This window comes from Takifugu flavidus, chromosome 11 (genome assembly GCF_003711565.1).
Source record: "Takifugu flavidus isolate HTHZ2018 chromosome 11, ASM371156v2, whole genome shotgun sequence".
Classification (NCBI taxonomy): Eukaryota; Metazoa; Chordata; class Actinopteri; order Tetraodontiformes; family Tetraodontidae; genus Takifugu; species Takifugu flavidus.
The window spans coordinates 8,083,164-8,107,926 of NC_079530.1; the positions used below are offsets into that span (position 1 = coordinate 8,083,164).

Consider the following 24,763-nt stretch of genomic DNA (forward strand, 5'->3'; position numbering starts at 1 on the left):
TGGTGAGAATAAAAGAAGTCGGATGCGTCATCAGTTTTATCCCACAATAAAGGCCTAGCTTAGAAAACTGGATTTACAACATGAAAACCATAAATATAAAACTTTTTCAACTTTCTAATCAACAATTTCACACTGTGGAGTCAGATCAAATGATTTTAAAAATAAAAGTTTGAAGCTTTTGGGAGTGATTTTATTACACAAAGGAAACATCGGCTATTAATTAAAACCACAGGCACTCTGAAGTTTCTTGGTTTAACATTTTGCATTCAGTTTGTAATAATCAAAATAGTTGGGATTTTATCACCTCTTGCAGTTTTAGCTTCACATTTTATATAATTAAATTTGGTGGGAAGTGATGGGGGATTACTGTAAGATGGACCAATGCTGCAGGAGAATGTGAAACTTCTAAACTCCAACACCTTCATACCTGTAAATTTTCAGCCTTTGTTGAGTACATGTTGATTTGTCCAGCCTGGTTCTTATGGCGACAGTTGAGATCTCGTGCCCGCTCACGCTTAAACCTGACATGTTTGATGGTGATCAGGCCTCACACGAACGCCACGGGGCCGTAGGTGCCAATTAAAGTCAAGTGTGCTGACCTTTAACAACACACCGCTGACAGGTCAATGATGACCCAGCTCGTGTTCAGATCCCAATGAGCCTCCCCCCGGATCAACCATATCACTTACTGCGTCAGTTACAGATGTCATAACCTCAAACACAAGTGTGTCTCTGCTCTGAGACATTAAAGGTTTAAAAAAAGCCTTTTGATTAGAATTGCAAAAAACTTACCATATATCTGACAGTGCTGACAGCTGTCTCACTCTGCTAACAAGAAGTTTTCCCTGCTCTATTTATGTTGAAGGGCCCAGACAACCATCCCTCCTGTACACCAGCATCCTTGGGTAGACTGAGACCCTGGCTTTAATGGCTTTGTAGCATCTATCTGTCCGGTACAATCAATTGGAGCGCAGGTGCGGTGAGGTCAAACACAAAGACGAACGAGACACGAGGGGTATCTCTTTAAAGATTCTTTGTTCTCACCAATTAGTAGGAGACAGGTCTGGCTGTTTCAGCTACCTGGGATTCAGATTTATTGAAAAATAAAACAACAAACTTTGGAGAGGAAACCATTGTCTCTGGATTTTAAAGACTCCTGAACGTTTGTGTTAATCTGCAATAACAAAATCTGAGGCCTTTCCTCAATGTCAATTGGTGTTGCACTGACCTTTGACCCTTTGTGGTCCATCTCCAGGTAACGTGTCCATGCCGCGTCCCTGAGCTGATCAGTAGGTCTCCAGGGTGTGTGTGTCCTGGCAAAGACTACATTTAATTCAGTATCGATTCAGCAGGAAACTGCCACTTGATGCTACAGTGTTAATTGACAAAACTGGTAGTTTGAGAGGCAGAACAGAGGCGAATTTAATTGAAAGCTTTATTAAAAAAATAAAATGAATGTGTTCATCCAATGCTAAACACAGCTGCATGTGTTTGTGAAACCAAAGCCTTTTATGTTGTAATGTTATTGGAACTCACAGATAAGTGGAGACTACAAAGGAAAGCAAAAAACACCTTCAAAAGGAAATAGACAAGTTAACTTTTGTATATAGCTCAGGTTGTCATTGCTTGAGAAATGCAGAAACCTTTGGCCGGGCCCTGATGCAGGAAACATGACCTTCCTAAACTGTAGAGACTCGTCCCTGCATCTTCAAAAGTGTACATTTGAACCAGATTTGCCCATTCTCTCATTAAAGGCTTGGTATATAACAAATAATATGATCTGGAGGCGTTCATTTGTATATTAATAATCAAATGTTAACTATATCCGTGGAATATTATAAAGCAGTATGTCGCTAAATACATTTTGCCTAAAATGTGTAAGATTTGTGGAGGGACTGTAATTATGGATGGTATATTTTAGGTTCTGAGATCTGAGATTGATTCATTTTGACCTGAGATGTTGCTGTTTTCTGTGCAGCGAGTTAAAATAAGGCTGAACAGCTCCCTGCACGCTGATTTTCTACACTGGCGACCATCTTTTATCACATTCAGCTGAGAACTTCCTGGAGTAATGACTCACCTGAGACTGTACCCTCGCACACTTGTTATTGCTCTGCTCAGGTAATTACATCTCTGACCATTTTGAAGGACTACATTTGTTCTTTAAAGGCTGGAATGAGCAGCTGCTACGAGTACCTAACTATCAAAGAACTGTGGCCGCTTTAATGGGCGCCGTCATTCCTGTGCGGATGTGCACAACATGCCTTGACTTTACACAGGGGACCAATTGATGGCTCAACTGCTGCTCATGGTTTGTGTGAGCGTGTGTGTGTGTGTGTGTGTGTGTGTGTTGTGGTGCCATCACTCTCATGAGCACAATTTCTGTGCATTTCTGTGCACAAATAAAGTGATCAACTTATATGTGGCATGCTGTTGTGACATACACTTTAAATTGGCTTTACACACCAAGCTCAGCAGCTTTGTTAAAATGATTGAGTGCTCATCCAAAGCACTCTATGTGTGTGTGTGTATTTACTGTATTCAGTTACAATTGTAACAACACTGCAACAACACTGCTCTGTAATATTGCAAAACAATGTAAAAATAAAACCTGCAGCCAAAAGGAAACGTACCAATAAAGGCAACGAATCTCTACTGGGCTTCAGCTGTTTTGCAGGGACGAGCGCATGACACAACTTGAAGGGAGTCTGTTCTGAAAATCCGTCCCTTCATCCTGTCATGTGTCTATCCCTCCTGGCGCTGAGCAGTGGGCGGGGCCAAGGCAGCGAGCGAGATGCCCCTGCATCGTGCATCTGCTTCCGTCTGTTTGCACCCGTTTGCGCTGCTTCATCTGACGCTGCAGAGCTCACTCCTTCCCTCCCCCAACCCATTCTCATTATCTTTATCAGCACATACACACACACACACACACACACACAGACACACACCTCGTTTGTCTTTTCTCTGGGTTTCTGTATGCATTCTGCATCTTTACTCACTCTCCACCCTACTAACGGAGGTGGGCAAGCTTCCCACTGCTGGTGCATCTAGCAGGTGCAGCCTCTTTCTCTCCTCCCTCCATCTCTGTCTCTCCCTCCCTCCCTTCCTCTCTCTCTCTCTCTCTCTCTCTCTCTCTCTCACGGTGCATACAGTGCTCTGTCTGTGCCTGAGCTTTTTTTTTTTTTTACCAGCACACTCGTTCACTGTCTCTCAGCGGTGGCAGCTCAGGGAGGCAGCTGTATGTGCTTCTGCATTACAATTGCCACCGGTAAAGACAGCTGCATTGTTGAATGTTTTTAACCTCACCGGGGGGGGGGTGGGTTAACGGAGCTTTTTGCCGCGTTGTTTCAAGTTCTCATCCTAGAGCGGAGCGCACGTTTCCAAGCATCTGCGAGGCAGCATCCTGGAGGGAAGGACAGGCAGAGGATCCTGGCAACCCGACCAACAAATCACAGGCGGTCGAGAAAGAGCGCAGGCTCTCGGGGACCAAAGGGAGCGGACGCTCTCAGAGAGACTCGCTGGGATATTTTCAAACGTTGTCGCCTCTTGTCAGTGGTCTTTTTGTGTTTTCTAACTGCATCTTGTTTTCTGCGGACAGTTTCGCTCACTGCACCCACTTCTGCTTCTCTTGCTCTATCATTTTATTCTTCTGTGGTGGAATTTACTCTGCAAACAGATGAGGAAAGGCTATCGCACTGCTTGCTGCAGTATCAAAGGACAGCATATGCAGACAGGAGGACACTGAGTGGACAGCTCTGGGAAATCTGATCCATACCCGGTTAGTGAAGGAGCTGGATCACGTCACAGTTGCAGATTTATCCACCCTGTGATACCTCTGCTCGACAACACCCCTCAGTCTTTTTTTTTGTTCTGGCTCAAGCGCTGATTCTAATTTTTTTGAATTATTTAACTGTATCCTGAAAGATCAGTTAGACTCTGCACATTTATTTTTGGCTGCATTGGAATTTAGAGCACACGTTAAAGCATCAAAGTGGGCTTGAGTTTGTATCCGAAAGGAAGGGACAAGCCGAGTGGAGAAAGGACAATGAAGAAACTCAGTTCAGCGAGATCGCATGCTTAAAAAATGGATCTCCAAGCTCAACCTCTTTCGGTTATGAACGAGATTTTGAAAGCTGGGGGACGCTGACTAGGCAAAAGCTGTTGGAACAAGCTGCATTGGAAAATATCTCATTTTTGAACTGCACTGGGTGGGGAAGCATTCAGACCCACCCCGTAAGTTTTATACTCAAACAGAGATTATGGATTGTCTAAATGGGGGGAGGAAGAGTTGCATGTTAAATAGAAACTGAGGTGGATTTCCATTTTCTTGTCCCTCTTCTCTTGCACTGGCATCACGAGATCGATGCCACGGACACATGCCCATATGTAAATGAGTCCTTTGCATCCATCCATCCATCCCTCCCATCTCTACCTTTTGTCCCTCTTCCTGCTTCGAAGTATTCCTTCTTTTCATCTTCTGTCTTGCTCAACTGCAAACATTCTCAAAGTTGAATTGTTTGACATTAGCACCTCGGCAGGACTACGTGTGGACTAAGGGGGCCTTTTTTTGTCTCGGTGTCTTTAAATGCGTCTCCGTGTGAATGTGCTTTTGTGGTCGCGACTGTGTCTCGCCATTATCATTCCTCCACCCCTCCCTTCCTCTCTCTCCTTGAATTTAATCTTTTCTATGTGTTTCTGAAACCCATATGTTCTTTTTTTTGGCACTGTTGTACTTTTATTGTCCCTTCTTGCTTGTATTGTTAGGAACCTTTCTGTCATTTGCGATGGATGGCCATAACAGAGTTAACCCTCAATGAGCCACGACGTTAGGCAAGGAAAGATGAATGAGTGTTCTGGAGCAGCTCCTTCTGGGGCAGTGATCCTCGAGGAGCCCGAAGGATCTAGAGCTACAGCGGGTCGGGGTGAGGGCCAGCCTCAGGACCAAGGCCCCCTTCGCTGTGCTGTTTGGCCTCGCCAGCAGACATGGCTGTGTGTGGTCCCCTTACTAATTGGTTTCGTTGGCCTTGGATTGAGTCTGATGCTGCTGAAATGGATTGTTGTTGGTACAGTTCGGGATTATGTTCCAACAGACTTGGTGGATGCTAATCGAATAGGCCAGGATCCTATCTTTCTCTCTAAACCAAGTGGAATCCCCAAAAGTCCCGACACGACCACCACCACGACTACTCCTTCAGTTGATGTTGGAAACCCCACTCTAAGAACTGTAACTGTTACAAAAGGAAGAACTCCTTCCACCGCTACAAGCACCACCATAAACCCGAGAGGGGGCGGAGCCTCAGGTAGCCAAGTCACGCCGTGGAATCCTGTACATCACGGACGCGGACCTTCAGGTTATACTACTACCACCGTGGCATCCAGGACAACCTTCATATTTGGAGTGGCAACCTCCAGCCCCTCACCGGCCAATCCGACTGTGCTCCACGACTCAACACAGATGTGGGCCACAGAGCAAACAACGACTCTATCCACCACAGTGTCTACACGTTCGCACAGCCACCGGAAAACACGTAAGTGGACCTTTGTATGTTGCCTGTTTGCCTGTTTTTCAGTGGCATTTTAAAGCTTTTATGGCTAGTTGGCATATTTTAACATGCCAATTGGGAAACACAATATAGTGGTAGCAGAGAAAATAGTGTCTGCATTTTGTGTGTATGGCTTAAATGTATAGAAATGATCTGTGATGATTACAGTAACATTATTATGAGCAATGTTTGAGCTTTAGGCTTCATCTGACACTCTATGACTTTACTGTCAAGTCAACTGTTGCTGAAGTTAATAATTAATCATTTTTCCATCTCATCCATCAGTCCATATCGTCCGGTAGCCATTCCACTTATCAAGCTCTAACATGGTGGCAGAGGTTTGATCTTGCTTCCTTTTGGACTTTGGTGTTTAGATTTTTAAATCACAACATTGGTTGTGACAGGAAGTGCAAAATGAATTTGGCATTGCAGAGTGGGGAAGTCGGGACTTTATCCAGAAATCCTTTTAAGCATGAAGATGGAAAAGAACAAAATTGAATTTTATGACTTTCCGTGTATCTGTTAAAGAAATGTTCTTGGCAGGGTCCGTGGAATGCAGAACTGCATTATTTAGAACAAAAAAAAAGAATCCTTGCGCACAGCCTGGCAGAGCTCAAACTTCCTGATAACTGGTTCATCGCCGTTTTGAATTTGGAAATTATTGGTGCATGTTTACCCTTGTATGCATACTAAGTGAGGTTTTCTACTTGTCTAAGCCTCAAGCTACAAAGTGATAGTGTGTGAGTGTGAGTGTGTGTGTGTGTGTGGGGGAGAGCATGAGAGTATGGATGTTCTTTTTCCTGATCATCTCTTTATCATCCGTCCTTGACTGAAATGGTGCCGAGCACACATGCTATTGATCAGAGCTTTAGCAACACACAAGGTCCTCCTCCATAGTTTGTCACTGCTCTCAAAATGGTGTCAGTTTATTTGCTGGACATCTCTTCAGGTCCTCCTTCATGTCTGTGATCCTTTATTTAAAAAAGGATTGGGCTGTATTTTCAACGTTTTATCATTACTCCTCGAGATTGATGCCCTGTCAGTTTCTTTTTTGGTGGGAAATCCATGAATTTGCATTACACATTTTGGAATGGAGGATTTCCGATCCATGCATCTTGAACATGGCTCTGCCATCCTGGCCGGACTGATTTTGTGTTAAACAAATGACTCTACTGCAAACTGCAGCAATTCCCCCATTTCATCTGTAGTGGCCTCTATGTTAAAATAAAATATTGCTTCAGACAGAAATAGGTCCGCAGATTACCACCGAATGGTTCCTCTGATAATTACAAATCTGAAAGCAGAAATCGTTATAATTCCACTGCAATTAAAATAAATTGAGGCCATGCATCATCATACCGTACTTTAATAATTACCTGTTGAAAATGTGTTCTTTCATCTGGTCCCCCTGTCAACGCTCCCTCTCAATCACACTCACTCATAATATATTAAATATCCACTGGAAAATGTCTTTTTGGCTTTTTTTGAGAAAGTTCCGAGTTCCAGTCATTTTCAGAATGAAATCAGTGTCACCAATGTCACCTTTCCCAATTTTACCCTTTTCTCATCAACTATCCATTAGCTACATATGTGGGTGTCAATATTTCATTACTCTGAATAGCTTGCGTCACCGTTTAAGTGCAGAAGGTCATCTGTTTACATGTTGTTCTCAGGATTCCCAAAGGCAAAGTGAAGATGGATGAATGAGATCTACATGTGCAACAGTGTTTTTTTCCCCTGATATCAGTCCTACTTATGTGCAAACTCAACTGTAGCAATGCAAAAATGCAATTTTAAACTTAAATAGTTCCAGAATTCGAAAAAAAAAGAATACTGTGTATTTATTTCCCACAGGACAACACAGCTTATTGCCATCCAAAGAGTCACAGCTCTTAGTCAGCTTTTACTTTTCTGAATGGAAACTTTATTCCCTGAGCTCATGGACATTATACCATAGCGTGGGTGGTATTTGGTGACATTCTGGTTGTCTAATTAAGATGTCAAGTTGTGCTGCCAATAAAAGCTTTCTGTGAGATGAGATGTGGCTTTCACCTAGCAAATGTCAAATTGAAGGCTTGATGGATGGATCTAAATCTCTTGATCTTTACAAAATCTCAAACTGTCCCTCTGTCCCACATTACAGGCACACAGGGAGGTCCCAGAATTATAGGGGGTCAAGGAACCTTTGCTGTGTAGGGAAAAATGCCAGTCGATGCCTCAGCACGACTGTCATGTTGGCTTATTATGGGAAAAAAACAGTGAAACCAACAAAGATTTTACAACATTTTCTAATAATTTCCCTTTTTTGTAAATAATAATAATTGTGATACAGGAGCAATTAATCTTCTGAGTAGTCATTATTATTGTGATGCTTAGAACTAAATTTAAAATTCAAAAGTTTTATAAATAATTATCCAGATGCATATAAAAACAATCCTTCATTTTTTTAAATAAAAAGAACCAAAGAAGTCAATACAGCAATGAAAGAATGAGTTTTATTGTGCAATAATCTTGCTTTGAAACCATTAATTGCATCATGTAGGCAACAATGTAGAAATATTTGATAGAAGCCGAGCTGACGAGTAGAATGTGATCACTGATTAGAGATCATTATGTGATTGTCAGGGTTGAGCTTCAGAAGATGCTCGGCTGCAGACAGTTTTCAGGCTGGGCCACTCAGTGGCATTAGGTTGCAGTGAGACAGTGGACCTGGAACCTAAATCCAGATTAACAGCCCATCACCATGACTGTGGATGCGACAGAATTGCACTTCTCCCACCTATCAGTCACACACTCTATATGGGCAGAAAAGGAGCCTGACTGCTGGAGGATGGAAAGATTGAAAGATAGTCCTGAATGGGGAATAGAATACTTCTATCAGTTGATGTTAAGGTGGCACACTAAAGAGATTTTTTTCCTTAGATGTGTATTTTGGTAGCTCTTGTATTTTGAAGCGGAGAAAAAAATGATTTATATGTATGATAACAGGAGAGCGAAGGCTTCAATAATCTTCTGTAGTCTGTAGCAGGACCATCATCATTTTGTCTTGAAAAATTAAAAGGACCTTTTAATTTAGGGGCAGCACTTTATTGCTTTGACTACTGTCACATCATTGCTAGCATGTTCTGGCTTTAATTCCCTGCCTTCTCTGTGTAATTTGGAAAGTTTTCCCAATTTTGTACGTGTTCCACACAGGCTAAAGGTAGGATTGTATGAACCTCCACCCAGTTACACACTGTCACAACAGGCTTTCAGTAACTACTTTAATAGCAGTAATAACAATACTCCACCACTGAATATGAACCACAGAGTGTTCAGAGGAACGTCGTGATATTTCAGGAGAATCCACAATTGCACAAGGCAGAAACTGCCTGGAAGCCAATCATGAAGAACTCTTCACACACAACCTCAGTGGTGCTGCGGGAACAGACTGAGGAAATGCTCCGGGATCTCTAAACAAGCGCACCTCTGAGAGATTTGAGTCTTTAGTGGATAAGGTGACCCATTTTTCTGACACAGAAGAAAGGCCACCTGGTGTCATTTAGCTTGTTTTTGATAAGGTACTTTCAGAGCAGATACACAGTGAGATCTACACCAGAATATGTTAGTATCTAAAGGGGCTGATGGTCACGTCACAGAGTGGGAAATGCCCTTATCCCTTCCACCAGCTGCTCCTTAGAACATTTCAGAGGGGAGTTTAAGAAAGACCAAGGTGACCTGAGCGAACCCGAGTGTTCAAAAGTGGAGATACAGGAAGTGGGAAAAAAAATGCCGCCAGAGTTCATTGGGAAGTCTGAAGTTCACCAGGGAGGTCTTTAATCTGCATATGATCACAGACTCATGCATAAGTTTGCAGAGAAACCCCCTAAAAGACCAGCATGGAGTGTCTTTTGAGCGTCTGTGCCAGCTGATGTCCACAGTGTGCATGCCCCGGACACTGGTGTTGCAAATCCTCCAACAAATAGGTACTTTGGAGGCATGAACCAAAGATAAAAGTGCCATCAATGACAATTCACTTCATGCTAATGGCTGCGCTGGACCTCAAAAGGAGTAAATGGAATTCCCAATGAGATAAAGAGAATACCAAAAGCATCCAGTAAATTCACGAAGAGATTCAGTGTGAGACGAATACGTTCACCTCAAAGACCTGAACTAAGGTGCAAAAATCTGTTGTCGAACTACACAACACCTCGGTGCTCCATGTGTTTGTAAGAGCTGCGTTCTGCCACATGGCAGACGGAGAGAAAAGGATTCTCTCTACACAGCACTTGTACGACGGCCTGGGAGAACTCTTCGATGCAGCAGATATTCCCAATATCGCACACACGCACACACTTGGCACAAGTGATCTTCCCAGTGCCCCGACAGTCAGTGGACTCCCAATGGAAGAGCTCTTAAGGAAGATCTCCAAACCTCTGCTGCCACTTGAGAAAGCTGGAGTGTTGGTCGCTCTCATCATCAAAATGATGGCCGAGAGACTGACAACTGGGAAGGTGGGGGCCTTGTCGATTGAAGCCATTCTCCCTTCCTGCCACAAACCTGACCACAAACCTAAAAAGGCTAAAAATGAGACAAGGAGATCAGAGACTGGATCTGGACATGATGTTAGCTAGGAGCAGACATTCGCAAGACGTCTTGCGAGAGTGTTGACAAAAGCAACCTGCCAGTCCCTGACGGTAGTCCGTGATGTCCCTCAGTTGGAGCTGTCCCAGGTGCTGTGGACGTCAAACCTCCTGGAAATTGATCTCGGGGACAGTAAAATGCAGACGGGCTGCCTTAGAGACACTCGAGGAGCTGATGGGAGAAATGAAGCACCCAGACCTGCAACAGAGGGTCTACTGAAGACCCTCTCTGACCCTCGATGAAGACTATCGATGAAGAGGTGTCAGATGTCTTAGGACTCAAAGGATGAGTCCTTGAGTTCTGTTAGTGATTTCTTTACCTGCCTCTACAGGGCTCGTAGGGAGCTCTGGGATCAATTAGATCCATTCTGACATCTTCTCAGATATAGGCTGAGCTTCTTTTTATCAGACAGGCAATGTATAATAACACTACTATACAAACCGATGCAACACAGTGCAGCAACAGTAAAAATAACACAAAACTCCGACAACAACAGCACCCAAAAGACACAATAATGCCAGACAAGAAAATCTAAAATCGTTTTCAAAGTTCCATGAAACTCCTCCCACAAAACAAATTGGAGAAACCGGAAAATAATTCATAACCTGGAAAAAAAGATCATCAATGGGAATGTGAGAGGGAGACAGCAGGCTGACTTACCCCAAAAGCAACAAGCTATAACAGGACACTACAGTTATAACAGGACACTACAGTTATAACAGGACATTACAGTTATAACAGTTATAACAGGACACTACAGTTATAACAGTTATAACAGGACACTACAGTTATAACAGGACACTACAGTTATAACAAGACACTACAGTTATAACAGTTATAACAGGACACTACAGTTATACAGTTATAACAGGACACTACAGTTATAACAGGACACTACAGTTATAACAGGACACTACAGAAGCAACAACCACATCATGGACTGGGACGAGGAGAAATCAGTGCATCAGAAAGGAACAAATTCAGATGGATCGAGGAGCTCATCGAAATAAGGAAGCGTGGGAGCGGAGCCATCAACCAAGACGAGGGGGCTTATGTCCTCTCGCAGGCCTGGGACACCTTCCTCCAATAAGCGGCGTGGGGGGGCACAGAGGACGCCAGACTGAGCTGATGATGCCTCTAAAGAAGGCTGAAGCTAAAGCCAGAACTTGTCAGCATGTTGGATGTTTAGCTTTTTCATTGCTAACATTCTTCGCCTCAATAATAATACATATAAATTTAAGAGTGCTGCTCCCAGCATGTTGTTTTTACATGGAGTTTTGCCATATTCCAAAACGTCTATTATGTTTAGAATGTTCCATCTAATACAAATACTTTATGATTTGTAATCTAATGCAGTTGATCAATTTATTTTGTGCTGCCCACAGTCTCGTGGGGATGGTTAAAACAGATTTTAGGCTTTAAAAAAAGATTGCAAAATTTTCTTTTACCCTCGGATTAATTTTTCCATGAATTGCTTAGACGCAAGTCCCCAGTGGCACCCAGTCACACACAACCTAGAATGTCCATGTCCATCTAAGCCCATCCAGTACGTCTAAGAATCTGTATTTTACAGAGGTTTTAGGTCAGTTAAAATGTGATATAATTTGTGCACCTCCTGTTTATCGATCACTTCTTCATGGAGGCAGGAGCCTTAAACTTTTCCAGGATTACCGGGACATCTGAGTGTGTACAGCACACCCGAGATCTCAGGTGGTCTTCCAACCCAAATGGTGAGGAAGTTAACAGCGAGCCTGTGCTTCCCTCATTTTCTCTTTCATTCACATGTCATGATAACATGAAAAAAAAAGAAATCATGCTGGCTGCTTTTATAGACCAAAAATGATCTATTCCTGTTATTATATTTCTGATGTGTTTGTTGAGCAGCTATCCGTGACCCCCAGCCAAGTGCTTTTTTTTTTTTTTATTTCACAAAAACATTCATGATTAGAATTTAAATCTGGCAAAGATGCCGTGGGGAGAAGTTTCACTCTGATTCATTCTGATGGAGCGTCCTGCAGAGGCTAGAGTGATGAAACATTAATGATGCAAAAGAGAAACATGTTCAATATGTAGAGGAAAATGTAAATAATTGAAGATTACCCATTGACGAATTATCCCACTCCGAGCACCTGCACCCCGTTCAGGTCACGGTGTTCAGGGCACGCTCATTTTCCATCCTGGGAAGGAGCAGATATGATGGCTGGAAGCACACGGAGGGGGTGGTTCGTAAATCAACTTCATTTTAGATGATAAAAAGCAAAATTAAACATAGCATGCTGCTCAGATCTTAATGAATGCAGATTTATGCTTTCTTGATTAGAGAGGAATGGACACAGCACAGGTGACTGATGAGGTTTAAGGTGAGTTGAGGCTTTTCCTGCATTTCCCTCATCTTTCTTGTGAGCAGGACAGTTCTGTTTTTCACACTGCTGGTTTTAAAAGATCGATAGTTTCTTCAAAGATGTCAAAAAACGACTTTCTAATCCCCACTTCTGTTAGCATGGTTTTTTTTTTAAAAAAATGGTGACTTCCCTTGGGGCAATAATCTGTTTTTTATCCCCCCACAGCCCACCTTTGGCTCGCTTTGTAAATAAATCGGTCAGCTGGCCTACAGCAGCAAACCGTTTAACACAAGTAAGCAAATCAACATCAGACTCTCTGAGGTTCAACCATAGCCAAAAGCTGCAGTTGCATCCCGCGCCTCTACTCCCAGACCAGGAGTGTGGGCCGTGACAAATGGGATCAGGAAAGTCAAACTAGGAGTTTGTAGATGCACAAAACCCCCCAAACCAAACCCACACAGTGAACTGCCTAAAGGGCCACGAAGGCACCACATGAGCCGAGCTGGAGTTGATGCTTTTAATTTTTGGAGCTTCTTTCTGTGGATATAGACAAATGCGCTGTAGCTTCATGTTGTTTGACTGGAGACGCTGCAGTGGTTTACACTTTCTGTCTCTGTTTCACAGTGAGCTCACACTTCTCATTAGACTCTGTTTCAGTGAATGGACCGAACTAAAATGGAGAAAGGTTCCAGTAAAAACCAGCTAAAGGGGAACCTGAGTGTTCATTATTGTCCTCACCATGCAGAAGGTTTGGGGACCAGAGGTCTCCTGGATTTCAGAGTATTTGCAGCCTTTTAATAACATTAGAAATGGATGCGGTTCCAAACATCCAGCTTAAGTCGTATAACTTGTGGTATACGACTTAATGTGCTGCACTTTGACCTCATGAATAAGAAATGTTGAGCCTGAAGTAAAGCTACGCTCACCACGCTCTGCTGCTTCTGCTGCTTCTGCTTCTGCTCTTGGCACCTTGCAGAAAACAAGGCCGTTAACGCTGATGGAATGCCGAGATGGTGCTGAATCACACTCTGTGGACAGCAGGGAGGTCTGAACGATTCAGGCCTGAGCAGGTCTCCAACGGGGATCTGGGTGTACTTTGATGCTTCACGTCTGGGCCGTTCAAAGCCATCAAGATATTAGAAACACCTGAAACTAGATCTTTACCTGCAGCTTCATTTGAGCGAATCATTAGACACGTTTTGTGCTGACTCGTAAATTACTCTCAGAATATACAGTTAATAAATAAAACAAATACTGGCCTGTGAAGTAATAATAATATTAATCGATGGCTTTTTAAGTCACAATATGGATCATCACCATTGTTTGCATAATAAAGAGGAATGCGGAGGCTGACTCGGCACCAACACTTGGCACTAATCTACTAAATTTGTTTTCCCCACTCATTAATGGCAGACCCACGGAGGGGTCCTGCTTCTCAGGGAGCGATATATCTGATTCTTTGTATGTGGGTGTGTCTGCTGCATTTTTCATCCATATTACATGAGCCACCTCAGCCATCCTCTGCCCTCTGTGATATATTGATCCCAGCGTGATTGTATCCAGGGCTTTTGCCACTCAGCAGTTCAGCAGGCATCCCTACGTGCAGGGGAGCGAGCTTGCATATGGCTGTAGGTTCTGATTATCCCGAGCTTGCTCATTTTTTTTTCTTTTTTCCCCTGCAGTTATTTTTAGCTTCAAAGATTGTTGCCAGCATCTCTCTAGGAGGCTGTGTGAAGCTCACTTTTTATTTTTTTCCTGGTGGAGGCCTGACAGTGCGGGAGGAAATAGAACAAAGAGGAATAGATCAGACTGTCGAGACGGTGACTGCACTGTCGGTGGACAATGGCTTCGCTTCACCTTGGAGACGCGACAGCTGTGGAGGATTTTGAATATCTAGTACAACAGTAAATTGTGTACTTTGTGTTGAGCTTCTGCCAACAATAAAATGCAGAATATCAGCAAATGCTGGCACCAGTTATTTGAGACTAAAAATAAATTTAGGGCGGTGATGCAGGAAATGAGCGCAGTTCACCTCACATTCCTGATTGTGTTACCACATGAGAGGGTTCCAAGGGAAGCGATAAGCTTTCTAGAAGGTCACCTTGATGGGGAAACACATCTCAGTCGCGCACACACACACACACTCACACACACACACACCCTCACACCCAGCCGGTAAGCTCGGTGTCATATGCTAGCCATCAGTCCTCTCAGTCCTGTCCTTGGGGCAGATGGTTGGGCCGTCGCTCTTTTTGGAGTCTGACATTGATCATGCTTATGTGCGTCTGTGTTCCCACATTATAAGCGGGATAACATTTTAACAGCTTTGGATTCGCAAATCTATCAAAATGCTTGGGAGATTGCAGCATTTCTCATTTTCGCTCTACTTAAGCAAATATGTCGACCAATTTCACCACAGTAAGGGTTGCCACAGATACCACAGCATAACTACCACACTGCTGCGAGTAGCGCGTCACGGTAGGAGTAACCTGCATCGCTTTACGCCACATCCTCCCGCCGTACTGGTATCGACGGTAACCACAGTTTAGCATCTTTGACAGCATCACAGTGCCTGAAGAGTAGGTCAGTAGCCATGCTTCTAAACTGATTAGCTGAGGTTTTGTCATTTTATGGTCAAACAACATGTTTTAATGGACCCAGTGGTGACGGGTGGATGCTCCAGTTACCTCTTTGCTCTGTGGGTTGTCAGGGTGGCTGCACGTTTGCAGACAATAGATGGGAAATAAGAAATGATTATCTGCATGTGTCCTGTCAGCAAAGCCAGGAGGCAGAGGACGAGAAATGGAATTTAACAGAATGTACGGAAGGAATGAGAAGATGCAAAAGAGGAGGGGAGCTTAACTATAATAACGGGGAGGAAGAAATGGATTGGAGTGGGCAGGAGGAGAATTGGCGAGACCAGAGATTTTCAACAGGAACGATGAAGGGGGGTGAAAGGGTCTCTAATCCAGCGACACACAGCTTTCCCTTCGTTCTCCTTCAATTTTGCCGTCTCTGCCCACTCAGTTCATTTACATTTACATTACACCCAGCCAGAGTTGATTTGGTGGTGAGTGATGAATGGCGGGGTTCTGATGCTGTTTATAGAATCGGGCTCAGGGGGTTAGGAGTGTCAGCTGTTTGCAAGGTGGCGAGCGCAGTTTGATACAATAAGGCTGGCTTGTTAGCAACTCAATTGGTAGCCGCAGCGGCGCTACGTCCATATTATGGGCTGTGAGCCTGCATCTTCCACATAATTAGGAGCACAACTGGTAGGAATCACTGTCAATATGTGATGATGTACTTGAACCATATATTTGTGGTTCTTTTTTGGCTTGTTTTTGTATTATGCTCAAAGATTCAAACATATTGGGGGGGGGGGTGGGGGGTAGAAGCAAGAGCCGGGTTTTACTTTGCAGGCTAACAGAACCATATCTGAGGTTAACATGTGCTCTAATGGGCCCTCTATCCACAGCTCTCAGGTTTCACCACACACATTCAGCCTTTATTGAGCAGTCAGCTTGTAAAGTGGTTTGATATTGCTGTCCAGGTAAAACAAGCAACGCTCGAGCAGGTTGGTGTTGCATACCCACGCACACACACGCACACACACACACTGAAAAAAACTGCAAAGTCTGAAGTAACACAGTATTGTGGCAAAATATCCCGGTGTTGCTGCAGCAGAGGATGACTGCAGGATGCTTCCATTGTGTCATAAACTGGCGTCCTGCTGCCTCTTGTTTTGTGTGAGCAAATCGTTTGAAATTACATTTGGCCCTTTTCTCCAGACCAAATGTGTCGGAAAGTTTAGGATAAAGTCTGAAGGCAAACATGGAGGCTGACAGTGGAATTGTGCGTCTCCAGAACATCCTTCAGACCAATTACCCCATTCAGTTCATTCCCATGGTGATGAACACGTCACACTCATGAGGTGTCAACACCATTTCTGCCATTCAGTTGTTAGTAATGACTGATGTCTCTCTCTTGCTCGCTCTCTGTCTTTTGTGCATTTATCTGTTCTCTGATTTACCAATCACTCTGTTCACTGCAGCACAAATACTCTCTCTCTCTCTCACAAACTCAGTCACACACACATACACACACAGACGCATAGCCTCCCACACACAGACAGCTGGAGTGTAACTCCATTGGTGTGCTGGCCAGAAAGGAACACGGGGGGAACTGACAGGATCTGTCAGTGAAGATACGAGAACACGGAGTCTTCTTCTCCCTTCAAGTAATGAAGCGCATGTGAGGTGTTGACTCAGATCCAATTAGATCCGATGATAATTATCTTTGCAGAAGTCAATCGGCCTAATCAGGGTGTAACTGCGGGCAGGAGGGTAAAGGGTGAGCCGAGTAAAGAAGTAGAGCTGCCAATTGTGGAGTTTTTATGATATCCATTGGTATAGTATATATTATATTGGTAAAATAGCTTGTATTTTATTGAATCTAAATGACATTTCAAGGCAAAGGCTTGCTGCACTCAGTGCGTACAATTATTTCTACAAAGAACCAGTAGTTATCTCTGATCCAATCATGATCTTCCATTTCTGAAATGACTCCATCATAGACGGTCACACCAGCCAGATGTGACTTTTCCGTCTATTCCTGTTAGCAGTTTCTTTCATTTGTGGTGGCTCCCTTAGCAGTCCCCATTTGATCTCCACACATGATACTCTATCAAAGTTTTAGCTAACCATGCTTTAAATTCTCCATCGACAGCGTAACACAAAGACGTTTTTACCTCCCCACGGATCTGCCGACTGAAAGTGGCATCTGTGTGATGTCAGTGCCCTGCAGGAGGAATACTGGGATTGTTAGTGGGATAACATACATGCAAACGGGACTTGTATCAGAAAAAAAGGTTTTTCTTGTCTTTTCCTCTCGTGTGAATCATCAATAGAAGATCTTTGTTCAATAGAATTGTCAGTAGAAGCCGTGTTATAGGATTTTTTTTTTTAAACAGTGTAAAGATCAACATGCATTATCTCACTCCTAACAACAACATTATCCGTGTTACCTCATAGACGGACTGCGAGGTTTGGTCAACTATTATGTACCTAAAACACTGATGAACTCACTGGTGGAGACCATTAACCACACAAACACATTTTCAATGGAATTATAATGATTTTGCTGCCTAGTTTCTCTCTGCTTCCCCTCATCCCGCCCTCCCTCAGCTGCTCTCCCTCCTCATAGTGGTCAGTAATGCTCCCATTACGCCTCTTCCGTCAGCTGTGTAATCGTGACAAATACGTCACGTTAAGGACGGTTGTTCCCCATCACAAAAGGCTTAGCGCTATATCACGACATCCTGGAACTTAACGCTCGAGTTCACCCATTAAACGACGATTGAGCTAATATCTCCTGATGGCTGCGCCGCAGCGTGCGAGGTGAAATCCTGCTGCGGTCCATTCCTGAGCTTTCTTTACTTTCCCGCTGGCTTTCCTGTAATTAAAATCGTCTTTTAAACTCTCCACTGAACTAAAAGCTTTGACACAGACAGTTGAACCACAGTTGAGGGTTTCGCTTGCAATGGAGTGTAAATAATGCTTTTCAAATTAAATTGTCATGTCAGGTCTTTTGGAGAGCATTTGTTTATTCACGTACAGGTCTTAAATCGTATGGTTATAAATCAGTTGCAGTAAAATGACAGTGAGCTTCCGTGCAGACAGGCTGTGTGAACAATCATCCACTTCTACCCGTCTTTTCCTTTTCTTCCTTCCGTCCACTCATTATTTTAAAATGTCCAGTCTCCCGTTTTTCTACTCAACAGGAAAAGGAGCAAATGCCAGCCCGCCTCCAGAATTTTCTCTTACAATTATTAGCGCTAGCTCCCCCTGGCAACCAACATCCAACACACATTAACCTTTACATAAATCGCCTCCCCTCAATCCTGCTTCCGCACCATTCCTCATGCTGGGGAGACCTACATTTGCACTGCTTTGCATCCTTTCTTGGAAACAGAATGACTTGGACAGTTAGCTGCTAAGCTGGTCTGTGGCAGAAACATAAAATTCAGCAGTTGGGTCACTTTGTTCATGCAATAATAAGAATGGATTTTTTTTTTTAAATGACTTGGTGTAATAGCAGAAGTTCTAATTCTTACACCATCTCACATAATCGTAAGGGAGTAGAACAAAAGTCAGCACCGATGGTGAAGTCATGTGACCCTCCCTGCCATGCAGGCGGTGCTAAGGGCCACATTGTGTAAAAAAGTTTTTCTTCAGTAACTTTTTAAAATGATTTTTGTGACTCCACACGTAAACCTCTGGCACCTGTGGAGCCAAAGGCAACTTGAGCTTCATTATTTCCATTTTGACACGGCAGTGTGCCACCAGCTGATGTTCTTGACATGCCCGAGCTTCTGTTTTGGGGCTGCTCCTGGCTCCATGTGCCACATGTGCTCCAGACTGTGTAGTAAAACTGATGGAGTCATGGGATGGAGCACAAAGGTACTATTTGCTCTGCGTCTCTAAAGAAAGAGCCATTTGTTTGTATGGATCTTTTGAAAATCTCTCACAGTGACTGAGCTAAACATGTTTTTAGTTCTCAGAAGAGCTCAAAAGGCGCAGTTCCATGCAGTCAGCTGACTCGTAGATCAAAGCAGAGCAGGTAATGTGGTAGTTCCTTAATTGGATTTTTCCAAACTGTGTTTCATTTAGATTTCATTCATATTTTGTGCGCAGCTACAAGTCTGTCGTAATTTTCTGCAGAAATCGTAATGAGACTCCATATTCTGAAAGCTCTGATCCGTCTCTGGCTTCAAACCATCGAGAAACCATCACCGAGAGCGTGTCTGAACACGAGCAATTAACAACCTGCCTGGGAAAATACGTAAGATACGTCAAAAGCAATTTAGCCTTGGACTTGTACTGTCTACAGTAGTGTTTGGACAAGCTATTTACAAGAGTAAATTGTCAAGATGCCTGAAGGAATGTGGATTTAATTAGAGCAACAGGTTAGCGAGCAGGCTGACTTTAACTGGGAGAGAGGAAACGTTAAAGTGTTTGTGGAAGTGATTTACGTCCGGCATGTTCTGCCGCTGTGTGTTCCTGTCACAGCTCCTTTTGATCCCGCGCTGTCACTGCAGGCTGTTGGACAAAGATTTCTGCTCATCAGGCTCGCTCTTTGCTGCTAAATGACACGTCGCTGCGTAGCAATCAGCCCACAGATGTCTGCAGCCACGTGCGGCTGACTGGGAGGAAACGGTACAAAACATGTGAGCAGTCCTTAGCAAAAGCAACGGGGGTCTGAGATTCCACACGAAAAGAGTCAAATGCGAGTAGTTTGGTCAAGTTTGATCGGCAACGTCTGCATGCCTTGTTTCTGTCTGAGGGGTGCCGAGATAAAGGGGCAACAAATGGCTACAGTGGTGAGAGCTCTGACCCCGAGCTGGGCGTGGTGGGCTGCAGGCCCCATCGCTTTCTATTATGCCGTGCGGGGGAGGTGAGTTGACCAGGAGCCTGCGGAGTGATGGATTGGGAGTCCTCTGGCCTTCTCGTTCCCATTCCCTAACCTCCCTCCTCTCATTGCCTTCCCAGGGCTCAGCTTTGCTGGTAATGGCTTGAAACACGATACAAGTCACACCCGGTGTTTGCCGAAGGAGCAAGAAAGCATCCCCCCCCCCCCCCCCAAGCAAGTGGGAGTAAAATCTCAATGTGACAGGCTAAAGCAAAGAGGACTTGTGCAGCGAGCTGATTTATAAGGTGGAAGGCAAAGAGATAGAAAAGGGAGACGGTGCATTAAGAATCTGGTGCGGACGCGAGCAAACAAATGAAAAATGAATAAAACATACGTGAAAAATGTGCAGCCGCTCTTTCTCCCCTTTTTTAAACGATTTGTTTTTGACTTTTACATTGAGCGCGCATATGAGGAAAACAGTTTTCATAAACTGATCCTCCGATTCCGGGCTGTACGCAACTACAATAAAGCATCGGTTGAAAATCGACAAAACTGTTTAATTTAAAGCTTTTAGCTGTCATCCTATAACTGTTCACCCTCATGAATCTTTAAAATGGAAGCAAGGGGGTGGTAGAATAAATTAGATACAGTACGGGAATGAAAATAGCAGCGCCACATTTGAAAAACACTCAGCACGAGTATGAAATATTCACAAATACGTCCGACTCTTCAGCAATAATTCTGGTTATCGTAGAGTGTAAGGGTTCTAAGCCACACGCGCCTCACTCACAATATACAGCCATCACGTAGCATCTCTGGTTAATTCCATGTGCTGGAAGCTGCATCAGCCACATGAGTTTTGCTGTTAATCCATATAAGTAAACCATCGATGGCTGGATGTCAGATGAGACTGATCTAATCCTGTGTTACCTGATCACCAGCAGCTGTTTCCAGTATATGGGAGGATGTAAAGCTGGGCCTTGTAATTCCCTGTACTGTCCATGTGCCTGGACACATGAGGAGCGTGGTCACAGACACCAAGCTCCATCTAAATGGATGCTTTTACACACACACACACACACACACACACACATGCACTTTTGTGCACTCTGGTTAGCAGCTCTTGCTGTAGTGTCATTTGATTCGGCACTAAGAGGCTTAACATGAGCGGCCACTTGGTCTGATCGGACTGAATGTATCCCCCTTTACAGCACATCTGTTCTCTCTCTCTGTTCTCCCCAGCCCCCAGCACACATCTGTACCATACTCCTCAGGGGTAAGTAGACTGAAACGATGGTCACATCCCTTTGGTGAAACATATGGGAAATCTCGGAGTACAGTCAGCCTTTCCGGCCTGATAACAGTCCCACACTCCAACTGCCCACCGAAATCAACCACGTCCCCTTTTATTTCATTTGTGGGCACGCAGCAGGCATCCGATGAGGCAAACTCAAGTTTCTGTGGTGGGTTTGCATAATTGTTTCCTAGGAATGCTGAGAGCAGCGGTCAGTGTGTGGGGTTTAATCAGCCCTGTTTGAAGCCGTTTTCACCACAGGAAAAATTACAATCGCATCGCCGAGATTCACTTATCAGATTTGCAAATATGAAACGAATGCAAATGCAGTTCGACCAGGAACCATCGAAACATTTCATCCGTAAGACATAACCAAGGTAGCTCCAGAAGCTAGCTGCTAATTTCCTGATCAGAGGGAACATCATAGCTGTTGGCAGCTCTTAAAATAATATGTGGCGCTGGAATATTAAAATGTGTGTTTACCTTGTGAACGATTATTTACTTCAATGCAGAGGTGATTCAAGCAACAGGAAGTAATTCTGCTTGTAGGTTAGCGACTTCCTTTAAGGCCAGTGCTTTTAGATATCATGGATATCTATCATGTCGCATGACAGTGTTGGGGAACAGACTGAAGTTTGTGCGTCTCCCTCTGATTTGACTTCCATTCTGCATTCTGAAGGGCATCAACACGACAGCCTGCCTCTGTGCCCAAACACTGGCTTCACGGCTGGATTCATGAGGCCCCTTTACAACAAACATTGCAGGTCTCTCAGACAAATACCTGCAGAAGAGATGCTCCGGTTCCATGAGTGCAACAATGTGGAAAATGTGCAGTATATAGACATGGCGGGACCACTCTGCAGTGCTGTTCCCAGAACCATGAACAATCTCATATGACACACTCTAATGGCTGCCCGCCACATGTTGCCTCTTATCTCCCCGCCTTCCATCCTGCTCTTAATCCTATGGAAACTCAAATAAGGTCGAGGGATGCAAAGTTATAGAGAAGGCGGGGACACCTACCTGCAGAAGGAAATATGATGGGGTGTTTCTGCAACTCGTGACATCTGAACAGCGTGACGATGAATGTGAATTTTTAAGTTAAATTGGCACAGCCAGAGTTTAAAAGTCTTGTTTCTTGGGCGGAAATATAAGTTTTTCTCCACGTGTTAAAGAATAACAGGAGAACCACATGCTGGTCGTGCAGAAAGTGTTCACCAAATGAGAATAAAAACAGGCTCCTGTAAGGAGCTGTGCTGCTTGCTACCGTCCTGTAAGTCAGTGAGTCAATTTAACACCTAATTTCCATGTACACAGCATCTGCAACCAAAACCTGCAGCAGCAAATAGAACACAATCATCTGCAGAGCTGGACGCTACGATGTTGGCCTCCTGAAACTGGACTTTTAGCTGAAGCGCAGCTGCAGTTCAGCAGCTGACACCGAGACGGATGGTAACACGGAAGAGTGAGCCACGGCCAAGCGTGCCAGATACGGCTTCATCAATCAAATCGCCGGGTCTTACGAGACATGTCTCGTGAACCAAATGGCTGGTTTTGTTGATGATGCCCAAAGAGCATTTTAAAATATCAACAGGCGCTACGGAGCGCGTCAATCAAACCCTCTAGAACTCTTGTTTGGAGCCGGAGGGTGTGACTGCAACAGCGTGAGTTCCTGTGGTATATATGCTTCAGACAGAAGAGTGTGTGTGTGTGTGTGTGTGTGTGTGTGTGTGTGTGTGTGTGTGTGTGTGTGTGTGTGTGTGTGTGTGTGTGTGTGTGTGTGTGTGTGTTACAGTCTGTAGGCACATGATAGAGAGTCTTTTGAAGTATTTGGACTCGGTTTGTTCTTGTGGGACAATTTATCATGTCTCCAGGCCTGCTGGGTGAGGAAGGCACAAATCCTTTCCACCTCCCTTCAGGATGCGGTACCGGGCTAACTGTCCAAATATCCAGGATTTATGGGGTGTAAAACATCCCAGCGCACTACAGCGCATCACTTATGCCAGACAGACAGCAGAAGTGCAATGCAGGCACTTCTCGTGTATCTGTTGCGGGAAGAATTTCTGAGGACACGGGAGCGGTATTTAAAGCAATAACCTAAATTTCAGCACATTAATCTTCGTTTATTAGTGGAGGCGAGTTGTGGAAGTCCAACTAGGGATTGAAAAGAAATGGATGACCTTCTGTGCCTTTTATAAAAGGTAAATGTAGTTATTGTGAATACTTTGCATCAGAGAATTACATATGTGGAAGAAAAGGAAGGAGGTTTTAACCTGCTGGGTAAGCCGAGTCACTTAATTTGGCAGTGATATGTCCGTCCACACCTTCTTCCCCCCCCACCGTGGCCAATTATGTGAACCAAATTAGATGACAAAGGCCCAACAATAGAAAACTAAGAAACATCACAGTGGAGCCACACAGACCACATTAGCCCCCGTCACCGCTTGATATTCTGCAGAGAAATGGCACAACAGAGGGAGCCGGTGATTGGGACACTTCTCACTGAACGTTACCCGACTCGATGAAATCAGACGTGAATTGTGATGTTCTCGCTGCATGCCAACCCTTCAATTGAATGCAAAAAGTTCAAATCATATGGTTCCTAGTTTTGGGTCCATATTTATACAGAGTTTTGTTGTTCCGCATCTTTTGTTTGGGTGTTATTGTCTTGTCAAATCAATCACGAGCGCTGCGTTAGCCCCACTTTCATTGTCGTTTCCGCTTTTCATCCATCTTGGCTCCTTCAGCAGTGATGTTTCGTCTGCGTTTCATCACTCAGTCAGTATTTGTCTGAGTCTAAATAACAGCAACATCAAGCTCAAAGAAATTTCACTGTATTCGGATCTATAACTTTAAACAAATGGTTATATTTTTAGCCTGCTAGCTTTAGCACGCTAGCTTCTAAAACCAAAAAATGACATAGCAGAGACGGGGCACACTGCTGCTCACTCACACCTCCTGTTTTACTTATAATAGCAAAAGAATAGTTGCTCTTTAGCTTCCACTCAATATTTCGTGAGCTATTCTTTGGCTCGCGGGCATCAATTCAAGTGTGTGAGTGCAACATGTGTGTGACTAATATATCCTCATCACTGGCAAGGCCTCGATGAAAAAGAGCCCAGAAACCAACAGGAAGACATTTAAAAAATGCATCCAAGCTCCTTCCGAGTGTGAGACACCAGAACGAGCTAACGGGGTGCTGACAAAAGCTTCTGTTTTCTCACACTCAGGAGGTCCAGAGTCATCATTTATTTTCTTTAGCTCATTTAGAATTTTAGAAAAATGCTACAGGAGCATGAAAACCATCATTACTGTGTTTGTAGATCTACTGATTCCAATATTAAAGTTGCTTGGAAACATTTTTAATGAATCACTTTGAACTTTTTATGTCTATTTAATGACACATGGCACACTGTGCCGCATCAATGTTTGCATGTCGAAACAAATGCACAGACATTCGCACAAGTGAACACTTTCCAGCCAGATTTTTCAGTCCGACGGCCAAGTGTGGCACAGGGAGGTTAATCCGGTATTTATGCCTCTTCTCACTTCAC

The 24,763-nt window shown here is 43.9% G+C and overlaps 1 protein-coding gene across 2 annotated transcripts in view; it reads left to right on the top strand.

Moving 5' to 3' along the window:
* Positions 1-3,194: 3,194 nt before the first annotated feature.
* The window catches only part of LOC130533539 (pro-neuregulin-3, membrane-bound isoform), a 178,176-nt gene continuing 156,607 nt past the window's right edge, over positions 3,195-24,763 (top strand). The window contains exons 1-2 of one of the 2 annotated variants that reach the window (XM_057047044.1): positions 3,195-4,233; positions 4,765-5,528. In XM_057047044.1, the coding sequence (XP_056903024.1) occupies positions 4,814-5,528 (715 nt within the window). In that variant the 5' untranslated portion in view covers positions 3,195-4,233; positions 4,765-4,813. Of the gene's footprint in view, positions 5,529-24,763 lie in introns of both variants that reach the window. The other variant, XM_057047043.1, reaches the window with a different exon arrangement.